The sequence below is a fragment of the Panthera uncia genome, assembly GCF_023721935.1.
Source record: "Panthera uncia isolate 11264 chromosome C1 unlocalized genomic scaffold, Puncia_PCG_1.0 HiC_scaffold_4, whole genome shotgun sequence".
NCBI classification, from domain to species: Eukaryota; Metazoa; Chordata; class Mammalia; order Carnivora; family Felidae; genus Panthera; species Panthera uncia.
The window spans coordinates 88,925,746-88,947,869 of record NW_026057585.1 but is presented as its reverse complement, the minus strand read 5'-3'; the positions used below and the strand labels follow the sequence as shown (position 1 = coordinate 88,947,869).

Sequence of the window (22,124 nt, the reverse complement as noted above, 5' to 3'; positions counted from 1 at the left end):
ACAGTGACACTGCAGAATGCCCAAACCAAAGAAAAACTCTTAACGATGACAAAACAGGCCCCAACCCCTCACCGGCAACACAAGCACTGCACGTGAACAGAACGGCCCACGTTAGGGAAAATAAATGTCACAAGAACAAAATACAGACAATTTTCAGACAATGATATGTGAAAACAATTTGCCATCGACAGACCCTTTCAAAAGGAATTTTATAAGCTCTATTCCATATTAAAAAAAAAAAAAAAAGCCACTGCAGAGGGGAGGTCTAGAATGCAGAAGGGAATGAATGATAAACCAAAGACGGTGGTAAACAAAACACCCACAGTCCTACACACAATAAGGCAGCCTTTGAGTTTTTTAAAAAGCAGAACTAAAATACATACAGAAAACAGGAGCCCCTGGGTGGTTGAGGTGGTTAAGGGTCTGACTCTCGATTTCAGCTCAGGTCATGATCTCACATTTCATAAGTTTGAGCCCCGCACTGGGTTCCAGGCTAACAATGTGGAGTCTGCTTGGGATTCTCTCTCTCCTGCTCTCTCTGTCCTTTCCCTGTTCATGCTTGTGCGCGCGCGCTCTCTCTCTCTCTCTCTCTCTCTCTCTTTAAAATAAATAAATAAATAAACAAACTTTGAAAAATTACTAAAAAAAAAACCAAACAAACACAAGAAATAAGCAATTTAAGAAAGGATCGACTTCTTAATGGTTTAAGGTCCTTGTAATGTGTTTTTGGTTTTTGTTATTTTTATTTAAGTAATCCTAAGATCAACAGTTACATTCTTCCAACTGAGCCAGCCAGGCACCCCAAGGTACTTGTACTGATTACAGAGGTAAAGACACTATGTCCAGAGTTAAGTGCACATGTTATTTTCTGTGTTAACTAACGGAAGTAGAGAATAGTGATATCAGACAGCTCAGGCTGTGTCTACCTGGTGTGCTGGTCCACACTCCATATTTTAGGGCTTACCTGGACTCCCCACCTACTGTTCTTTCTACCACACTGCCCTCTCCCATTACTTCATGGTAAAAGTGAACCAGAAAAAGCCTCTCCATCTCCCCAACCTCAGGAAACCATAAAGTAAACCCACTACCCCTGAGGAGAGCAAGAGAAAGAGAACGTGGGGTGGGAAGGGAATGTCATGGTGTTAGTCTGGCCTTTGTATCAGGTTCTTACAGCTTGGGTGAACAAGGGGACCTCAGCATTGAACTCAGGTTGTGCTGGTACCTAACTAGCAGGGATTCCAGATGCCTGGCAGAAATAAGGTCTCACTGGAGGATGTGGCGTCATGCCAGCCCTAAGGGAATCCCCACAGATTTTCCATGTGCAATAACCAGCATGCAATCAAAGATAACCGAGTACAAAAGAAACGTGACAACAACAAAAGAACCTACCGATACCCCCAAAATAAGCCTGCACAACATTCTAAGAGTCAGTCATGGACTATAAAAGTAGGCTATGTTTCAAGAAATGAGAAGCTTTAAAACATATTCAAGTAACAGGGAGCCATAAAACGTGGTACAGATTTGAACCAGAGGAAAGATCAGTACTTAAGGGTAAGTGGGGGCGGGGGGGATAAGGGTAAGTGGACCGATGCAGTTAAAAGATCCAGATTGGGGGGCGCCTGGGTGGTTCAGTCGGTTGGGCATCTGACTTCGGCTCAGGTCATGATCTTACACTCCTTGAGTTTAAACCCTGCATTGGGCTCTGCCTTGACAGCTCAGAGCCTGGAGCCTGCTTCAGATTCTGTGTCTCCCTCTCTCTCTGCTCCTCCCCCGCTTGCATTGTGTCTCTCTCTCTCTCAAAAATAAAATAAAAACATTAAAAAAAAATTTTTTTTTTTTAAAGATCCAGATTGGGATTCCGTTTTTTCGTATAAGCTTGCAATTCCCCAAATTAAAAGGGTTGAGACGCAGACAGACACACAGCTATGACAGTGTTTTTCTCCAGCCACCTTCAACCACAGCCCAGATAAAGGAGCCAGGGAGGCAGGCAGTGCAAGATTTCATCATGGGTTGGGTTTCACCTGGCAATATCCCAGGAGGAAAAAGGTAAACTAAAGCCTAATGTCCAGGGATGCAAACTTACATCGTGAAGCACTGAAGCAAAATAAAAATAAAAATAAAAAATAGGGGTGCTTGGGGTGCTCAGTCAGTTAAGCATCTGTCTCGTGATCCGGGCACAGGTCATAAGCTCACGGTTCGTGATACTGAGCCCGGCGTCAGGCCAGAGCTCGCTTGGGATTCTCTCTCACTTCCGTGCATGCATGCTCTCTCCCCAAATAAACAAACATTTAAAAAATTAAAAATAAAAAAATAAATGAAGCACCATAAAAGCCAGATCAGTGCCTATGATTTGAGGAGAGGGAAGGGGGTGTTACTGGGAGGGGCAACAAAAAAGACTCTAGAGTACTGGGAAGCTTTATTTCTTGGCCTGGATGTTGCTCGTGCAGATGTCCACTTTGTGACAATTCTTCAAGCCAAACGTGTATTTTGGACTTTTATGAATGTGTTATATCTTATTCTAAAAAGGTAGGAAAGTCAATAGAGTGACGTGTATGGTGCACACAACAGCAGGACAAGAGAGGGTGTGCCCCTCAGGGTGGCTGAGGGAGAGAAGAGGGAGAGATCGCCTCTAATAGGAGTTCCACATAGTATTCCCTAAATTAAATCATCATGATACACCATACAAGTAGAAGCAGTAACTATGACTGTGTGACCGAGAGACAACAACACAAAAATTTTCATATCACATTACCATTGTCAGCCTGAATTTATACTTACCAATTCATTACTCTCAACAGCTTCAGAATTCTGGTAGTTGTGGACAGCCAGTGGAATCTGTTCTTTAATGGGCACCTTTATTACTGGATCTCAAGTCTGTCTTCATGTTTTGCTAACTGTACTAGTTCACTTAAAATGTTTACTTATTTTTGAGAAGAGAGAGTGTGAGCCAGGAGAGGCAGAGAGAGGGGGACAGAGGATCCGAAGCAGGCTCCGCACTGACAGCAGAGAGCCTGGCGTAGAGCTCAAACCCACGAACCGTGAGACCAAGACCTGAGCCGAAGTTGGTCACTCAACAGACTGAGCCCCCCCAGGTGCCCAGCTAACTGTATTGAAATGTAACTGGTTTCTTCTGAAATTCTATGAATTTTATTCAGCCTCCAGACCCTCAAGGTGGTCTACAGGTATATTAAAATCTCTAAGAAATATGGCAAAAGTTCAGTTAGAGAGTCAAGGGCTAAAGGTTCAAGGAATGGAGACCCCTTGGTTTACAGATCTTTGCAGATCTGTGGGCCCACTATTTAAGGAAACAAGTGAATTCTCCTCTTAAAAAGACCATCTTTTAGACCTACTTTTTCAGCTTCATATGGATAGGTATGCATAGACACATATAAATAATACAGGAAAACAAATACTGGTGATATAGTTACAGAATTGCAGGTAGTTTTTATTCTTTATGCCTTCTAAATTTTCCAAATTACCAAGAATGAACCCAACCCTGTGCAATTTTAACAAAAAGTAATGTTTTCAGTATTTAGAAGGTCGTGTGTTTGTACAGCAAATAGTACAAGAGCCTGTGAAAGACAGGTCTATAGCTACAAACTACTGGATTAATTTTACTAGTCTTAGCTAACAATTCTAAAATAAGGAAATAATTTTTATTCTTCTATTTAAATACTAAGAGATTAGTCAATGCACACACTAAATTTAAATATTTCTACAGAGTTTTTGACACGTCAAGTCTATTTCATAATCATCTTGTGCTCCTTACAGTACAAATTAGACAAATACATAATATATTTAGTAACATTAGTAAGAAAAACTATCAAAATCATACAGTGGAGACAAGGAAAGTGCCAATTTTACATCTAAGTTTCTGGACTCGGAGAAACCACCAGGCTATCAGACATCTCTAATTTTAAACAACTACCTGGAACAAAGGAGGCAGGAAGCAAACCACTAACCAAAGTGGACTACAGTTAAGTTACTCATTCAGCCAAATATAAAAGTAACAAAGTCCAGGTGCAAAGTCTGCAGCTGTTTTCTTCCTGCACCAAGGTGCAAATTTCAAACCCGCAACAGTGACAGAGCATCACACGTTTTAAAGTTTAAGTATTTAATACATCATTCCCCAACCTATCTAATGGTTTTTTTCAAAGGTTTTATTTTATGGCTTGTTTCTATTGTAAGTTGCCTCCAGAAGCTTTTTACGGAAAGAGAATGAGTTCATGATATTAATTTCTTTATTAAAAATGTAATGGACAGGAAGATCGATCTGAGAAGTGCAACAGTCCTTCCGGTCAGGTCAGGGCAAGAGGGACAAAAGGGCAAGAAGTCTTCCTCTATCAATAATCACCCTGTATGTAAGGTGAAGACCACCAAAACAAAAGGGTAGGAAACCGTTTGGCATACCATCATAGAACTCATCACTGATATGAATCAGAGCATACATATTGAAATTACGCCACCTAAAGTTTTTGATGAAAAGTTAAAAAAATAAAACAAACACGAATGGAGGCAGCTCAGACAGACTTCACTTTATGAGGATTAGAGATACAGTTCTGACACTAAGGGACCACTTTGTGGGTTCAGACAGTAAAACACCTTCTCATGTTTTTATTCTTTTGTACACTTAATTATGTAGATCTTGACGAACCATCTAACCTTTGCCGTGTACTTACTCACGGAAAAATGGAAGTAACACATCTCGGCTTGCCTAAAAAGCCTTTGTTCCCAGACAGACGTTAACGTTAGCAAATAAAATTTAGTAATCAACTGCTGTTCTGTATTCATCACAAGCAGATCACAAGTTACATTCTCTGAGCATTAAAATTATCACTGCTCGGTAAAAACATTACCTTTATGTTCCACATAAGGCTCCATATCCAAAATTTCTGAGAAGCCAATGTAGGTATTCAGCTTTTTCTTATGTCCAGTTTGCCTAACCAAGAGGAAAGCTAATTATATTTATATTTAAAACAATCATAAAACAATGTATAATCTCTATTACCTAGTTTAATAAAAAACGCATTGGTAGCTAGGTAGGCTTCATTTAGCAATCTTGCTCAAAAACCTGTACGATTAGAAGTCGACATAATGCTGTCTTGTAATCGGTGTAAAATAATAGATTGAAATTATGAATTTAAAGTGGTGATTCTAAACTTATTTCCGGAAGTTTTAATTTAATCACAACAGAGCCACCGAAGCTCCTGCACAGAAGTAATGTGCATACGCAAACACTGCCTTTATTGTAATTATAAAATCAAAGATATATTCCCGTGGGGGCTGGAGCACCGTTAACTATAAATTTACTCTACTTCTTATACAGAAATACAGGAACAGCAAGACAATTCACTCCTTACCTAAATGTTTGTTTTCCTTTTCTAGTTTTTAATAATTAATAATAGAATAAAAAATAAGGACTCCCTACCTTTCTAGCTTTAACTCATATATGTCCGGCTTACCTAAGAATTTTGCGATCAAACCATGAATTATTTGCAAGTCAAAAGGACGGGCCCCACCTACAACTTTCACCCCCAAATCTAGAGTTTCAAATTGTAAGCAATGTATTACCTTCTCTGTCTATGGTAGAATCTGTCCCCATCAGGCCACAATGAACAAGCAACACTGCTACTCTGCACATGCTTACCTGTCAAAGACAAAGCGCATCAGCTGTAAGTTCAGGGTGCAGGGAAGGCTGAGGAGTCTGATCTTCCTTGTTGCGTTCTGTTTACTTTGACAGTTTTCACAAAAGTATCGATTGTCTCCTTCTAATTTTTCTTCCTGCTCAGAAATAAGACATATTAGTTAAAAAAAAAAAAAAAAAAAAAGTAGAGGGTGGAAAGGTTTTTTTTAAAAACTGATCAAATCTCTGATGGAAAGCATAATTTCATGTTCATTAACAGTCCCCCCCCCCCCCCAAGCTGTTGAAGGTCAAGCCACTACAAGTAACAAAAAAGGACACCTACAATAAAAGGTACTACTTGGCAGGAATATTATTTACTTGCATACAACAATTTAAAATTGATGTGGCTCTTTCCAAAATGTATGATTTTAAAAAAATTTTTTAATGTTCATTTATTTTTGAGAGAGAAAGAAAGAGGGAGGGAGGGAGGGGCAGAGAGAAAGGGAGACACAGAATCTGAAGCAGACTCCAGGCACAGAGCTCGATGCAGGGCTCAAACCCAAAAACTGCGAGATCATGACCTGGGCCAAACCCAAGATGCCTAACCCACTGAGCCTCCCAGGTGCCCCCAAGGAAGTAGGTTCTAAGTTAAAAAAAAATCCTATGTACTTTGATACAACAAAATTAATTTAATAAGAGTGGGAAATGGGTGGGAATTACATATGGGCATCAGAATACACACACACACACACACACACACACACACACACTTAAAATTACTGAACCACACTGATGACATTAAGCGAAAAGAATAATGCAGGAAATTCAGTGTTATAGCTAATGCTGGTTTCTTTTTAAATTGTTCCCGCATGTCCTCGTAACTCACTGTCCAGTGCCCCTCCTCAGCATCCTTGGCCAGCTGCACCTACCTCCCTAATCCCCTATGTCTGAATGTCCTCATCTCTCTCAACCCCTTGTTAGTTTCATCCAGCCCCCAATGCCCTCCCCTGAACATACCCCAAAGCAAACTCCCAATTCCTCTCCCAAGCCTAGTCCTCCCACAGCCCTTGTCACAGCGGTTCTGGCAGCTCCATGCTTCCTGGCGCTCAGGCCAAAACCTCAGTCATCGTGGACTCCTCTCTTCTCCAGTCTGCAACTGTGGTAGCTCTACTTTGAAAACACACTGAAAATCCAAACACTACTTCTCACCTCTTCACCTAACCCTCGGTCAAAGCCACCGTCAACTCTTTCTGTCTCCCCGGCCCCACCTTCAGCCAGTTCTCAAGACGGCACCCAGAGCTAAGGATTCAAACACATCAGGACTCACCTATGACTAGCACCCCCTGGTGGCATCTCACTGCACTCACAGTGACAGTCCAAGCCTCTGGCAAAGGCGTATCCTAGGCGATGCTTAGTTATCTCCGCAACTTCCAACTTTCTCCCCTTGCTCATCCACTTCAGGCACACTGACCTGCTGTTCCTCAAACCACCAGGCGCATTCTACACCTCCTTCTTTCCTACGTGGCTCCTTCCTTCACGTTCCATCATTTTATTTAGAACTGCAACCAACCTACCCTCCTTCCTACCACATTCTCCATCCCTCTTCCCTGATTTATTCTTCACCACAATACCTATTATAGTTGACACACTATATATTATACTTAGCCTTATTTTAATTGTCCTTCTCTGGTCCCAAAACCACTACATTATAAGGCAAAACTCTGTTGTCTCTTTTGCTCACTATGGTTATCCCCAACTGCTGAAAACAGTGTGTGAAAGCAGTAATTGCTTGATCAATATTTAGCTGAATGAATTCAATAAATGAGTGTTTGAAGCAGGCTAACGGTTGTGCTAAAAAGGAGGAAAGGCACAAAAATGTTTTAAGATGTGAAGCTATATGATCAGCTCATCTACTATGTTAAGCGCTTGTTCCTTGGTAACAAAGGATTCCTCTTAGCAGCTTTTCAACTCTGAGCAAAAGAGACCCACTTCCATTTTCCCACATAAATCAAAACATACAGAAAGGAGAGATACGCAGTGGAGGGATTTAAGAATGACCACAGTGATTTTAAAAAGAAAACTGTAATCCACACATTGTAGTTCTCATTAAATGAAAGGACAAACTAACCTGGTAGTAACAGAGCTTAGATTCCCTTAAAACACTCTACCACTCTGAAACATACAAGTTTTTACACATAACTTTACACGTAAAATAACCTGAAAATATCCAAAAATTATTTTAATACACAATCTGCTTTGACACCTTAAAATTTACAAAGTTTCAGGGCAACTGAGTGGCTCGGTTGGTTAAGCATCCGACTTCGGCTCAGGTCACGATCTTGCGGTTTGTGGGTTCAAGCCCTGCCTCGTGTTCCATCTGTACGGAGTGCCTGCTTACGATTCTCTCTCTCCCTCTCCAACACCCCCCACCCCGCCCCCTGCCCCGTGCCTCTCCCCCGCTCAGGCTCTCATATCTCTGGGGATAGATAAACTTAAAAAAATTGAAACAAAAATTCATAAAGTTTCTTATAGATTATGACATAAACAGACACTTCATATGTGGAAAAGTCTGAAGTAATGAATTTAGCCATTCAATTTTTACAAATTCAGAATAATATTTAACTGTTAATGAGCAGAAACAACTATATACCTTCAAAAATTCCGAGATACAATCTGTTAACTGTTTATGGCCTTGGATATTTAACTCCAGTTCATAAAACTTTGATAAAAGCTTAGACTCTCTGCCACACTGGTTGCAGCTATAATAAAACAGAGTGAAAGTTAAGATCAGAGTTGGAAAACAATAAAGTTCCATTGTATTACATTCTAGAACCATGGAGAGAAGCATTTACCACCTTATTTCCTTGGTTCTCTTTCACAGAAATTATTTACACTGTATGTTAAAAATAAAAACAGAAAGTGATTGGTGAAGCATGGATTTTATGCTTAGGAAAAATTTTCAGAGGCATTTTGCATTTACTCTTAAGAGTGGCTCCAATCTTACTCTTTCAACTCACACCACAGCCACAAAGTCCATGGCAAGAGCTTGACCACACGTAGGTCTCAACACCTGAATGAGTCCAACTGAATTTACCAAGTGAGTTGCTTTCATGTTCCCCCTGGAAATGTATTACTAGAAATATTTCAGGTCCCGCGATAACCCACGAAGGCTATAACTTGGAACTGAACTGAAAATCACATCACATAGGAGCAACTGTCTTAGAATAAAATGTACTCTGGGAAAGATGAAACACACTTACACAGTTACATAAGCATATTCTCCACAGAATTGCTGCTGGACAATGTTCCGCACATCTGGATTCTTTTGTTTAGACAAAGTATCTTCCAAAAGAGACATAAATAGCTTTGAAAATTCTTGGGCATCCTACAACACAAGTTGGGGTTAATTTAAAAAATAAAAACAAAGAAAAAAGAAAAAGAAACAGAAAATGAAAACGAAAGAAAAATCATTATCTTGATTTTCAATTTCTGATACAAACAGCAACAAGTGAAATGTTCCAGAAACTACCTCTATTTTTGAAGTTAGCATTTTCAACTAAGGACTAGAGCTATGTTGAATCAATTTGTACTCATGCATGAATTTTCAGAAATGAGATCAAGGAAAATGTGTAATATGCAGGACAGCTAATAAATGCTGGAATTCCAAATAGGAAAAAACAAAACAAAACAAAACACTTAATTTCTAAAAAGGATTTCAATTCATTTCCCCCTACAAACATTCTAAAGAACACCTGGGTACCTTTTCATATTAAAAAAAATTTTAAGGTTCTTTGTTATTTTCTGGGAGTGGGATTGGGGAACTTGTAGGAAGCAGTCTTTTTCTTCCCAGCTTCCATCTTACTCAATGGTTGAGAATTTTGGATTAATATATATTTATTATAAAAGAAAATTTATTTTTGCCATTCTTCTAAAAAAACCAACATAAATAAAAAATAAGATATCATATTGTTTCACTTAATAAAAAAACATTTAAAAAACATTTACCTGCTGTTGTCCTGTGTCCAAGCCCAAGGCTTTAACAAATCCCGATGGATCGATGTATCGCCTGTTACTGTTTTGCAACAAGGCAAACAGGTACTGGAGATGCTCACAAATTGTCTGAGGTTCATAATCTATTAAAAACACACGTTTGTCTTTTAAAAACTACTCCTTTCCTGTTTTAAAATATGTACTTCTTCACATGAGAATGTGATTAAACGCCCTTATATCCGAAGTATATTAGTGTTTTATTACAGTTTTACAACTTTAACAGAAACAATTGTTCTGGAAGGAATGAGGTAGCCACAGCTATCCATATACAGCCCCCAAAGGCAAGGACTGTATGTGCATTATGACAACAGCATTCATGACTACAGTTTTCCAAACTGTCAAATCACACTGAAACGTTCACTCCAGTAATAAAAACCATGGACTATATTCACCATTCGCATAAGATGGCCAAACACTTTACTGTAATCTCATTAATGTTTACTTGCCATAGGTGAAGCAAGTGACAAGATTCAAACTTGAATGAATGACGTAGTATTTAAAAATCTTACAATTTTGGAGTTGCTAGGTTTTGTCAAAGATGTTTTTTCATTTTGTTTGAAAGAAAGAGGGGGGTGGGGAGGAGCAGAGAGACACACACACACAGAATCCAAAGCAGGGTCGAGGCTCCAGGCTCTGAGCTGTTGGTACAGAGCCAAACATGGGGCTTGAACCCACGGAACTGTGAGATCACGAACTGAGAAGTCGGATGCTGAGTAGAAGTCGGACTGACACTCAAGCACCCCTAGAGTTGCTAGTTTTAATGAATCTGGGGAAGGTATGTAAATAGAAAACAAGAGCCCCGAAAGATGTGAGTATGATCTTGGGTGCCAGTTGCCACCCTCTTTGCCTCCTCTGTGATAACACAGATGAGCCTGGCAAACAACTCTCCTTTACCAGCCTGCACAAGGTCTTGTCAGCAGAAGGTACTGGAGGGTTCAGTTGCCCCCGACCCACCTGTGGCTCGGTTGGTTAAGCATCCGACCAGGCTCCTGCAGCCAAACCAGCGCCAAATGGCTTCCAACAGCTTCCCCCAGTGTCTCCTCTGGTGTGTCACAGGGGGCTGCCTCTAGTGAGGGACTTCCTCTTGAACAACCCCTTGGGCACCCTCTCAGGTGACTTAGCAGGGGTTTCTGAGGCCCAGGACCTCCCTGTGGTCAGTTTCAAGCAGGGGTTCATACTGAAGCAGCAGCTCAGCACCTTCTCAGGCACCTAGTGAGCGTGCGCAGGGAGTTGTCCAGAGGTCCAGATTTCGGGCCTGAGCAGTGGGGGGTGACACCCTCCCTAGGTGTTCTCTTTTGCCCTGGGAGTAGTGGCTGCTCTGTGTATCTGCTATTCTTATATTTTTTAAGTCCTCTTTAATTCTTACCAACCAATTCCCCCATTACTCTAATTTCCTGTTACTAATTCCCTATTCTTGGGGTGCATTTCATAACATATAGAATTGTTAAATAACTACACTGCACACCTGAAACTAAAATGTCAACTATTAAAAAATCCCTTCCAAAAAAACCTTCCAGTAAAATATGCTTTGAAAATTAAAAAAATTAAGTCTATCTTGTATAATAATAATAATTCGGGGTGCCTGGCTGGCTCAGTCAGTAGACTGTGCAACTCTTGATCTTGGGGTTCAAGCCCCACATTGGGTGCAGAGATTACATAAAATAAATATCATAAAAATTATATATATAACAATAATTCCTTATTCTTTCCCTATTCAAATTATTGTGTACTTTCTTTTATTTTGGACCCTGAATAATTTATCTCTTTACTACCACTTGTGACTCTCAGGAAGTCAATGTTTCATTTGTAAAACAAAGATAAAAATCTCACTTCCTGGGGTGCCTGGGGTGCAAATGCTTTGAAGGCTGTTAAAAGTGATTCAAGTTAAGTGTGTGTATACTCCAACTCTCCTATTTTATAGGTTAGGTACTCCATCTGTATAACTCCATAAATAACTCATACTCTGCTGGCTTTCTTATCTGTAAAATGAGGGAATGGCTGAGTTGGTAGCAGAACCCAGATCCCATCATTTCCAAAGTAAAGCCTTTGCACTCCACTGCACTGTATCAGCTAGGACAGTACCACAAATGTACAGTCTTATCAGAAAACAAGGTCAGGGAAGACTTTGGTGAAATAAAAATTCCTGTGCTTAGAAATTTAAAAAAAAAAATTTTTTTTTTGAAGATACACATTGAAGCCACATTAAAGGCCATGACACATCATTTTATAAAACAGAAATTTAGTTTTCATTTGTTATTTAACTGACCTCTCACTGGTAAATTTATATTTCAGCAAACTAATACTATCAAAAAGGATCCATTTAACATTACTCATCCTTTGCATACATTCCTATTTTTTTTTAATTTATTTATTTTGAGAGAGAAGAAAGAGCACACACACACAACACGGGGGGGGGGGGGGGGGGGGAAAAAAAGGGGGGGGGGGAAAAAAAAAAAAGGGGGGGGGGGGGGGGGGGGAAAAAGGGGGGGGGGGGGGGGGAGAAAAATAGGGAGAGAGAGAGAATCCTAAGCAGGGTCTGTGTGCTGTCAGAACAGAGCAGAGGCAGGGCTTGATCTAATGAACCATAAGATCATGACCTGAGCAAAAATCAAGAGTTGGACGCTTAACCGACTAAGCCACCCAGATGTCCCATACATTATTAAACACTCAAAATCCTGGGATGCATGGTGGCTCAGTGGGTTAAGCATCTGACTTCGGCTCAGGTCACGATCTCATGGTTTGTTGGTTTGAGCCCTGCATCAGGCTCTGGGCTGACAGCTCCGAGTCTGGAGCTTGCTTCAGATTTTCTGTCTCCCTCTCTCTCTGCCCCTCCCCCAACTCATGATATCTCTCTCTCTCTCTCTCCCTCTCTCTCTCAAAAATAAACTTAAAAAAAATAACAAATAAAATAAAATAAAACACCCAGTATACTATTAATCTAGTTTTAAATATTCAGAACTATGAAAATAAAGCTTTGGAGAAATAATCCGAAGAGTTTTAAGCACTATGTTTTGGGGCAGGGGGTTGTTTTAAGTAGGCTCCATGCCCAACATGGGGGTTGAACTCGTGAAGGACCCCAAGATCAAGAGTCTCATGGTCTATGGACTGGGCCAGCCAGGCACCCCTTAAGCACTGTGTTTTGAAGCACAAATTACAATTAACAAAGATCGAGACTCTAAAAGTGTTACTGTTATCTGACGGGGCTGTCAGAAGTGGTGGGGCTTATAAATCCTATTTTTTCTCTCTCAGAGCCAAAGACATGAGCCATGTGCCCAACCAAGAGCATCCAAAACACGGCACAGGATGTAGATGGGAGCAAAAGTCAAAGTTCCCAACTTGGAGCTCCCAGACCTATGTGATTTTCTTCCATCCCCCAGCTTTGAGAAAGAGAAAAATCTGGTTCGTTCCATGAAAAGTTCCCTCTCAAAGAGAATAATCTCTAATAGAAAGTCGTATCAATCAAGAATAATAATCGACACGCTATTCATGAAATAAAATAATTCCAGTAGAAACAGTCTGAAACACAAACAAAACTGATTCTAAATTTACAATGTGAGTAGTTGCTAATGGTAATTCATTTTGCCAAGGTTAGTGAATTTAACGGTAATCTTAGGGGTATCATCTAAGTCAGCCTATTTGGGAATCAGGACAAAAGACTGGTCACAATGAAATATTAAATCTCTCAAACTAAAGAGAGTAATCTTGTCTGCTTTACTGACTGATTTCCATCAATCACTAAAAATTAATGAACTACAATCACAGTGTATTACCTAGAGCAATTATTGATGTAAGCTATATAATAACAATCAAATGTATTTCCTTCACTTGGATATGAACAATTTCAGTGCACCATTAACAAATTTACCGGAAAAGTGAAAACTATTTTGAATCCTGACAATGTTTATGGACATACCACCACGCCCGGCACATACGGAGCACTAAGAAATTAGTTCCCTGCATTTGGAAGGTTTTCTGGCTGGCAATATCTGCGAAGTGAGCCCTCCCCACATGAGCCCCACTAACCTTTCTCCTCTTGGATACTATCTCCCATCACGTAGTCGCTACAGGTACTTGGACATAAGTATAGTGCCTGCCGAAGCTCCAAGTTGAGAAACCACACTTGAAGAAACGTGTTGACATAACAAGTAGCTCCAAGGTTAGTGAGGCCCACAAATGAGTTCTACAAAAATGCAAAATTTATAATCATAGAGTCAATTTCCTTTCACACACAAAAAAATTATAAGAGGAACTATTTAATTTCAGATTAAAAATTTGCTAAAACTACCCAGGTCAACATGGTATAACCACCATAAGGCTCTCTTGGCCAGGGCGAGGACATAACTTCATGAAAGACACTTCTGGGGTGGCTACTGGAGTGGAAAAGACTTAGGACAGCTCAACTCCAGTCTTCTGGTCTTCTTTGGCCCCCTTCAACCTAAAATTAAAGTGGTGGGCTCAAGGACAGGTCTGTTCTGAACATGTGTACATAGGCTGTTTGTTCATTTGCTCTATTCCTAAACTGTCAACATTTAGGAGTAAAACATTTAGGAAATTAAACTTCCAGAAATCCTATAGATCTGGGAGAAGTGGAACAAGGAGAGTTGATTACAACTTCTTCTAAGACTGAGAATTCCTGAACTTAACGAAGATTCATTCTTAACAGAGTATCCATACAGCTGACTATTTTGTGAACGCCGGGCTTTAGGGTTTAGAAAACATTAATGGGTATTTTTAAAAAAGTAAAACTATCTGCTACACGTGTAATATCTAACACAATGAACCCAAGAAAAGCGAGGTAGAATCATTATGTGAGTTTGTTCCCTGGATTCACCACTTTCTTTAAAGAGGCTTAAAAATGAGTTTGAAATGAAATATACAATATTAAAGCAAACACAGAATCAGCATTTAAACTAAAACTATCATTTAAGACTTGCTGGATTACATGGCCACCTGTTTTAAAGTATTACTACCAATAAGAACTGTTGCAATTCAAGCAGTTATAGGGTTTTTAGTTCCATTACATCTTAAAGCTGCATAGGCTCCCATAAAGTCCGTTATAGTTTCTGATCATAGATGCAAAACAAAACAACAAAAACCCAGAGGGATACCACATAGCAGTAACTTAAAAAATGATGGCTTACCTTTTTTCTCCTCTCACAGTTGGGATCATCAATGTTATGGAAACTATTTTCATCTATTTCTCCTAACCAAATATGCTCACCAATCCCAACCAAGCAATTCGGATTTCCTTTGCAGTTTCGTCTAACAGAAAAAAAAGTAATAATAAATATATTATTTTTAATTAAGAAATGTCACAGCTCCATATTACACATGCAGATTAAAACTATAATGCTATACAGTATTTTATCATATCTCTCCTCTATAAAAATTAGGAAAACTTAGAAGGTATAAACCCCACACTCAATTTGTAAGGCTGAAACAGAACTCCTTTACTGCTGAGAAATACAAACTGGTAGTAGGACTTTGAGGGAGAGGAATTTTGCAATCTGACAAAACTATACATATAGCTACCTTTTGACCCAGTAATTCATTTCTAAGAATTCACCCTGAAGATACAGCCCCAACAGTGCAAGAAAACCCAGCACGAACACCACCTCAGGTATTCATTATAGCACTGTTTGTGAAATACTGGGAACCCAAACGGCCAAACGTAGGGGATACTGTACATCTGCACAATGGAGTACTATTCAACTGTAAAATGAAAAACACATAACAAACCTCTGTGAACGGATGTGGAGTAATTTCCAGGATATATTAGCAAGTAAAGAAAGCAATGTGCAAAACAGTACCTATAGAATTCACTTTCTTGTGTAAGAAAGATAGGGAAATAAGAAAATATACATGTATCTATTTGAACAGAAAAATACAAAAAGGATAAACCAGAGACTAATAAAAGTGGTTAGAATATGAGTGGGTTTAGGGTAAACAAAAATGGCGGGGTATGTGACCCTTTTCTGAACATACTGTTCTATAATACACTGCTGAACTGGGGGGCTGTGTGTGGGTTACACACAGAAATCAGTAAGGATGGGGAGAACCCTAAATCTAACATAAACACATTCCAACTAAATAACATCCACAATGAAGGGAAGGGGGAACTAACCCAAGTAACTTGAATAAGGTCATTCATTAGCGAGCTCATTTAGTGGTGTCTTCAGGCTAAAAAGGAACAAATACCAAATCTTAATGACTTCCTTTTCACAGAGAGGTTAACAATTCTAAAACTACTTTCCGTATATTCTCTATTTGAATAAATAAGTAAATATACTGGGGATAAAGGAAACCAAGTTTTGGAAAGTTACAAATAAGAAAAGGGAGGAAGAATAAAATGAACCCCGCAGTACTGGATCAGGAATAATAAGTGTAAACTTGAAGGAAGATTAAGGTTGCCAGATAAACTACAGAACAGTAGTTATTTGAATTTCCGATAAATGACATGTTTAAATTAAAAAACATCTGTTGTCTTATCCGAAATGTAATTGGGCAGGCCAACTACATGGCCTTTTGTCAGCTGAGGGTGTAGAAGCAATAAGGTGAGACTCCTAGCAACCAGGTCTTGATTTCTAAGTCTTCCCCACGGCTCCTTGGAGAAATGACTGATTCCAAGTCTGGACAGAGTACAAGAGGAACGTGGAACATCTTGCTGTGACCCAGAAGTAGGGATGTACTAAAAGAATGATGGAGGAGAGGGGTGCCCTGGTTGAGGTCATAATCTCATGGTTCATGAGATTGAGCCCCACATCTGAGCTCTGCGCTGACAGCACAGAGCCTGCTTAGGATTCTCTCTCCCTCTTTCTCTGCCCCTCTCCCCTGGTTTACACATGTGTGCATGCAGTCTCTCAAAATAAATAAACTTAAAAAAAAAAAAAAAGTAGAGTCTATCCTTGTCCTCACTGCCAGCACCCCCGCCCCCCACCACCCCGGGCAATCTTGTACTCTTCAACCAGGTCCAAAGTTGGGTCCTTGCTGCAGCCTGATAATTAGATGAAACACGGTTGAACTTTGAAAAAACTTTCAAAACAGATGTGAGAAGTTGAAAGCAACTTGCATTATTTGGCCCTAGAGTGTTGGTATTGTTTTTTTTGTTTGTACACATCTTCTTAAATTAATTGCTGGCTAGGTATTACTGACAAAGCGTTCAATCAGCTAGAACACCATCACCACAGAGCTGAAGCAGTGATGAAGCACCACCCCCAGGCAGAACCTATGGCTTATGGGCCCCTAGGGCCACACCTGCAGGTAAGAACTCAAAAAGCCAATGGCAGCGCTTTGCAGTAATAAAAGCAGTTATGCTAACAGATTATAAAGATTTCCAAATAAGGGCTACGCATTTCTCCATGAACCCAGTCTTGTGGGGGCTTTTCTGGGTTTGTTTGTTGTCTTGTTTGGAGAAGTGGAGAATCTATTTAAAAAGCATAAATGGTAAAACCATTTCTAACTACAAGCGATTACTCCCAAGCCACCCTAAGCAGCACAACAGAATACCAATATCAGAGGCTACAATGCCTACAGATGAAACCTCTCCATTCAGTCTCCAGTGCCCTGGAAGTTCATTTTATCCACGGGAAGAGTAGGCCACGGGTGTCACGTAGCATTTATCATCACATGTGTACCAATTTTCTTATAGCAGAAAAATATTTTTGCATACCTGTTTCTATCAAAGTGTAAAAAGAGATCAAGAAGGCTGAGTGTCTCAAGATAGGAAACAGGCACACATGTTTTCCAGGAAAGACTGGTTTACTACTGTGTAAACACCCTAGCCAGTCTGACCCATTTATATTACTTACTTGGCCCTAGAAAGCAGGATTTGCTAAAGCTGGCTTAGAAATCAAGTAACCTTTTCAAGGTCACAAGTAGCCCTGATTTAATCAGGGTGATGCCACTCACCTTCTCTGAATATAAACTTCTACAAACCTTATAACTAACTTCAGAAATCCTTCCTTCTGTCTCCAGGGTGATCAGAGAACCAAACCACAAAAACCCAGCATGAGAAAACAGTCAACCTGGTTCTTTCCTACTCTCCCATCTCATTTACTTCTACATCAGCTGGCTTAAGAATAGGTTTGTGGGGGCACCTGGCTGGCTCAGTTGGTACAGCATGAGACTCCTGACCTCAGGGTCATGAGTTCGTGCCCCAGGTTGGGTCTAGAGATTAAAGACATTACTTTTGTTCGTATGGCTGATATCTATTACTGTATAACTGCATGTGCCAAGTTTCTTCATCTACCGCTGCCCTATAAGGCCTTTTTTTCTGAGAACAAACTGTTCCTTGGGTCTTGTAGTTCTAATGAAAGGACCTCAATGATCACCATTTTGACCTTGAACTTTCTAACTGATTAAATTCTTCTTTCCAGCTTATCTCTGAACTCAGACAAAAGGTCCCCTGACGTGAGCCATTCCCCCACCCACCCCAAGCAATAAGAACGGCCCAGAGCCAGCAAGACCCCACCCAGGACAATGACCTTCACTGCTTCCCTGCATGTACCCACCAGCCTTTGCCTCACATTTTCCTTACATAAACCTGGAAGTATTTTTGGCACTTGGGAGACAGTCTTGGGAGATGCCAGTCCAGGGTGTCAACAGAAATAAATTCCTTTCTTGTTTTACTACCACTCGCGTCTCTGCCTTTGGAGTTTGTCAGTGAGCAGGCAAACCTGGTCCGTGTGGGACCCCGGGAGCCAGAGGCTCAGGCACCCCGGCTACACTACCAAGAGCTGCTGAGATGCAGCTCCAATCCATCACTGAAACACAAAAATCCCACAAGATGTTTCAAATGGCAAAGTGAGGAACAGGGGGAGAAACATTCGTCCCTCTGAGGTGGCAAGAGACTTCTGGATGGCATGGGACCTGGAAAGCTTGGCGGCCTAGGAAGGAACCAACATGCTGATTTGTCTGAGAAGCAGAAACAGGTGGTTCATGAAAAGGCTCCCTGCCTTATCTGTGATTTGTCCAAATTTCCCTGAATTGACAGACAGAAGCCCTCCCTAGTCATTTTCCTTCTGGCTAGCTAGTTTCAAGGCTCTTTCACCTGTGTCTAGGAGTGCTAACAAATATGAACTAACTAAATAAAGCTATTCCTGTTATTACCATTCTAAAAGCCACTTCAGTCTCTGACAGACCTAATTCTTAAACACGGGTTGCCTCTCTTTCTCTAAACTTTCTTATAAAGCTAGTTAACAAACACAGGAGAAAATACTCAAATCCAGGGAAATGCAAACTTAAAACAGCCACGAAAGATGTCTTCTCTTACCCAATTAGCAAAAAGTTCCCAACGATGAAGCAGTATCAAGCACAAGCCGCTGTGCAACGGGAGCTCAAACACAACTCTTTTGGGAAAACTTGAGAAAATGTCTCAAATATCAAATGACACCAACATTTTGTTTCAAGGATTCTACCCCTGTGCACAGGTCCACAGAATATGCAACAACACTGCGACAACAAAACATAACGATGAATCCCAATAGGTACTTTCTCCAGAACTGTGCGACAGAAAGACACCAAGTGGCTGAAGTGGTAGATGGGGGATAGGTTCCAAAACGTTTGGTTTGACTCGCTAAGCAGCTGTGACATGACTTGCTGTGATTTTAAGCCAGCAGAACACCTCGGCAGCAATCCTAATGGAGGATCAAGTCCTAAACCAGTTTAGTGGCAGCAGGAACGCAGGAAAGCTGAATTCAAGTTTATCGATGCGAGGGAATCAACAGGACTTGGGGACCACGTAGACAGCGAGGTAAGAAGGGAACAGAGATGTCTGCATAGTGCCCAAAACTGTGAAGAAGGAAATCAATTTTCCGCAGATCAAAACCTGCTCGGCTGCAGAGTGGAAAAACAATAGGCTACGTATGTCTAGTGCCTTCGATACTGGCCACAGGTAAGAGATGAAGTTTCAGCTGTTCCGACAGATCTCCAAGGATCTGCCATTTAAGAGTATCTTCCAACACAACGAACAAAAATTTATAGCCAATGATTTCATAGTTGCTATGCACTTGGAAGAAAATTCACTGCTTGATGGGAAATGGGGTGGAGCTCTCAGTCCCTGTGAATGGTCATTAAAAGGATTACTGCTTTGTTTTTCTCATCATCTTTGCTTCTTAGCTCTTAGGACACCATGTCACAGACGGCCCAGGCATAAGTCAATGAAGGAAGGACAGCATGCCAACTTTCCTGCTCCTGGTGAAAATCTGACTACACTGAAGCTTCGCCTAATGCAGCCTTTTTCTGAAAAGCAACTTGACTATATGTATATTATGTTTATATATACATATATATATATTTATTATTATTATTATTATTATTATAAAGACTTACTGGTACTTTGACTCAGAACCACCAGATCGTATCTTAAGCACACACAGATGTCAACAAATACTTTCAAAGATTATCATCACTACTTAGCAACAAGCTACCTACCCAACCACAGGAAAATCAGAGTTGCTTATACCAGAAAACTGTTTAGAAACAAGCTACTGGCCCAACCACAGGGACGATGTTGAACTGTGGTGGTGACATGGAGTATTATGCAGCCATTAAAACTCTTTTCAAGCAATACTTTAATGATATGTGACCATGCTCAAACAGAATTCTCAATAAACAGGATACAAAGTTATCCATTATGACTCTAATTTTTCTCTGTATTTATTTACTTTTGAGAAAGAGAGAGAGAAAGGGTGAGCAGGGGAGGGGCAGAGAGAGAGAGGGAGACAGGAATCCCAAGCAGGCTCCTTCCATGCCATCAGCACAGAGCCCAAATGCAGGGATCAAATTCACAAACCATGAGATCATAACCTGAGCAGAAATCAAGAGCTGGACGCTTAACTGACTAAACCACCTAGATGCCCCATTATGACTCTAATTTTTCTAATGGGGAGGGCGTGATGTTCCTTACATATTTTTCACAAAAGAAAGCTTTTGAAAAGAGAAGAAATCACAAGGAAAATAAGAAAATACTTTGAATTGAATAAAGCATACCAGAAGTTGTGAGATGGAACTAAATTAAGTGCTTAGAGGGGAATTTATAGCATTAAATGTTCATATATATATGTTTATACACACACACACACACACACACACACACATATATAAAAAGCCTCAGGGTGCCTACTATCAACACTGCTATCAATCAATACATGTCCACTAGACAGATCACAACACGCACATAACAGTAAACAGTTATCATTTTGTGTAACCCGAACCTAGCATCTTATAAAAGCAACTAGACTTCAAAGGGTGACCCTTTCTGTCACACAGAGATGCTCAGATAATTACAGGACCTGAGGATACTGAAAGGAATGACAAGGTCCTAGGCATCAAAGACGGGCTCGCAGCACATGAGGCGACGGGCAAGCAAAAGGATAACTCCAGAGACATCAATGCAGTGATGGCATGAAGCAGGGACTCTGGACTCCACAGCAGAGATCTCACAGGAAGGGAGGCACGGTGCTGTGGAGGTGAGAGTCTCTCCAAGGGTGCTCAGGAACTCACTCCATGGGGGAGGGAAAACTCCAGAGCATTCCAGGCAGAGGGGAGCAAATGGAGACGGAAGGCTGGAGAATCAAGCAGGAGGAAATCAATGCAGCCCGCCCAGCTCCACCAAGCTACGGAGGGGAGGAGGCCTTCCAGCTCAGCACAGCTGGAGGCTTTGCAGGGAAGTCAGGGGCCACATCAGCTCACAGAACAGATAAGAGCTTGGACTTCATCCAAGAAGCAGCAGCAGCAACAACAACAACAACAACAACAACAACAACGAGCCACCATAAGCTATTTAAAAGAAAAATAATCGGATTTGCACTTTAGAAAGAGCCTCTAATTGTGCTTCTCTACCAGAGTGCCTTACAAGAATCACCTGAAGATTCCACAAGTTTTGCTTTTTCAACAAATGCCATTCTTATAAAGCTCCTCCTGCTTCTCAATAAGACAAGTTTTAAGCCTCTAAGGGTTTTTTGGTTTTGTTTTTTTTTTTAATGGGAGATTTTTCAAAGAATAAATCCTGGCTCTTCGTGTGTGTGTGTGTGTGTGTGTGTGTGTGTTGGGGCGGGGGAGGGGAATGACAGTGAAATGACAGTGAAATTTAAAAGGGATGCTGTTCGAAGAGACAAGAAATGAGGATCAGAAGATGCCGGTACAGGGAGAAGATGCCGCTGGCACCAAGTTCAAATCAACAGCACTTACTAATTATCACTTTTGTGGTGAGTGAGGGGGGAAAAGAAGTCAGGTTTTTATGTATGTGGTTCCATTTAAAATATTTTTTTGGTGCACCTGGGTGGCTCAGTCAGCTAAGCATCACCTTCAGCTCAGGTCACGATCTCACAGTTCAGGAGTTCGAAGTTCAAGCGGTGAGTTCGAGCCCCTGAGTTTGGCTCTCTGCTGTCAGCCCAGAGCCAGCTTCAGATCCTCTGCCCCCCCCCCCCCCCCCCCCCCCCCCCCCCCCCCC

The 22,124-nt window shown here is 40.8% G+C and overlaps 1 protein-coding gene across 4 annotated transcripts in view; it reads right to left on the bottom strand.

Annotated features, from left to right (window-relative positions):
* USP48 (ubiquitin specific peptidase 48) overlaps positions 1–22,124 on the bottom strand; it is an 89,966-nt gene that overhangs the window by 48,167 nt on the left and 19,675 nt on the right. For all 4 annotated transcript variants that reach the window (XR_007454892.1, XM_049617873.1, XM_049617870.1 and 1 more), the window contains exons 2-8: positions 14,815–14,935; positions 13,697–13,853; positions 9,629–9,756; positions 8,884–9,008; positions 8,274–8,382; positions 5,648–5,781; positions 4,857–4,939 (exon numbers count right to left, since the gene is read on the bottom strand). Coding sequence is in view for 3 of the 4 variants with exons in the window: in XM_049617873.1 (XP_049473830.1) it covers positions 4,857–4,939; positions 5,648–5,781; positions 8,274–8,382; positions 8,884–9,008; positions 9,629–9,756; positions 13,697–13,853; positions 14,815–14,935 (857 nt within the window). In the remaining variant the exon portion in view is untranslated. The remainder of the gene's footprint in view (positions 1–4,856; positions 4,940–5,647; positions 5,782–8,273; positions 8,383–8,883; positions 9,009–9,628; positions 9,757–13,696; positions 13,854–14,814; positions 14,936–22,124) is intronic.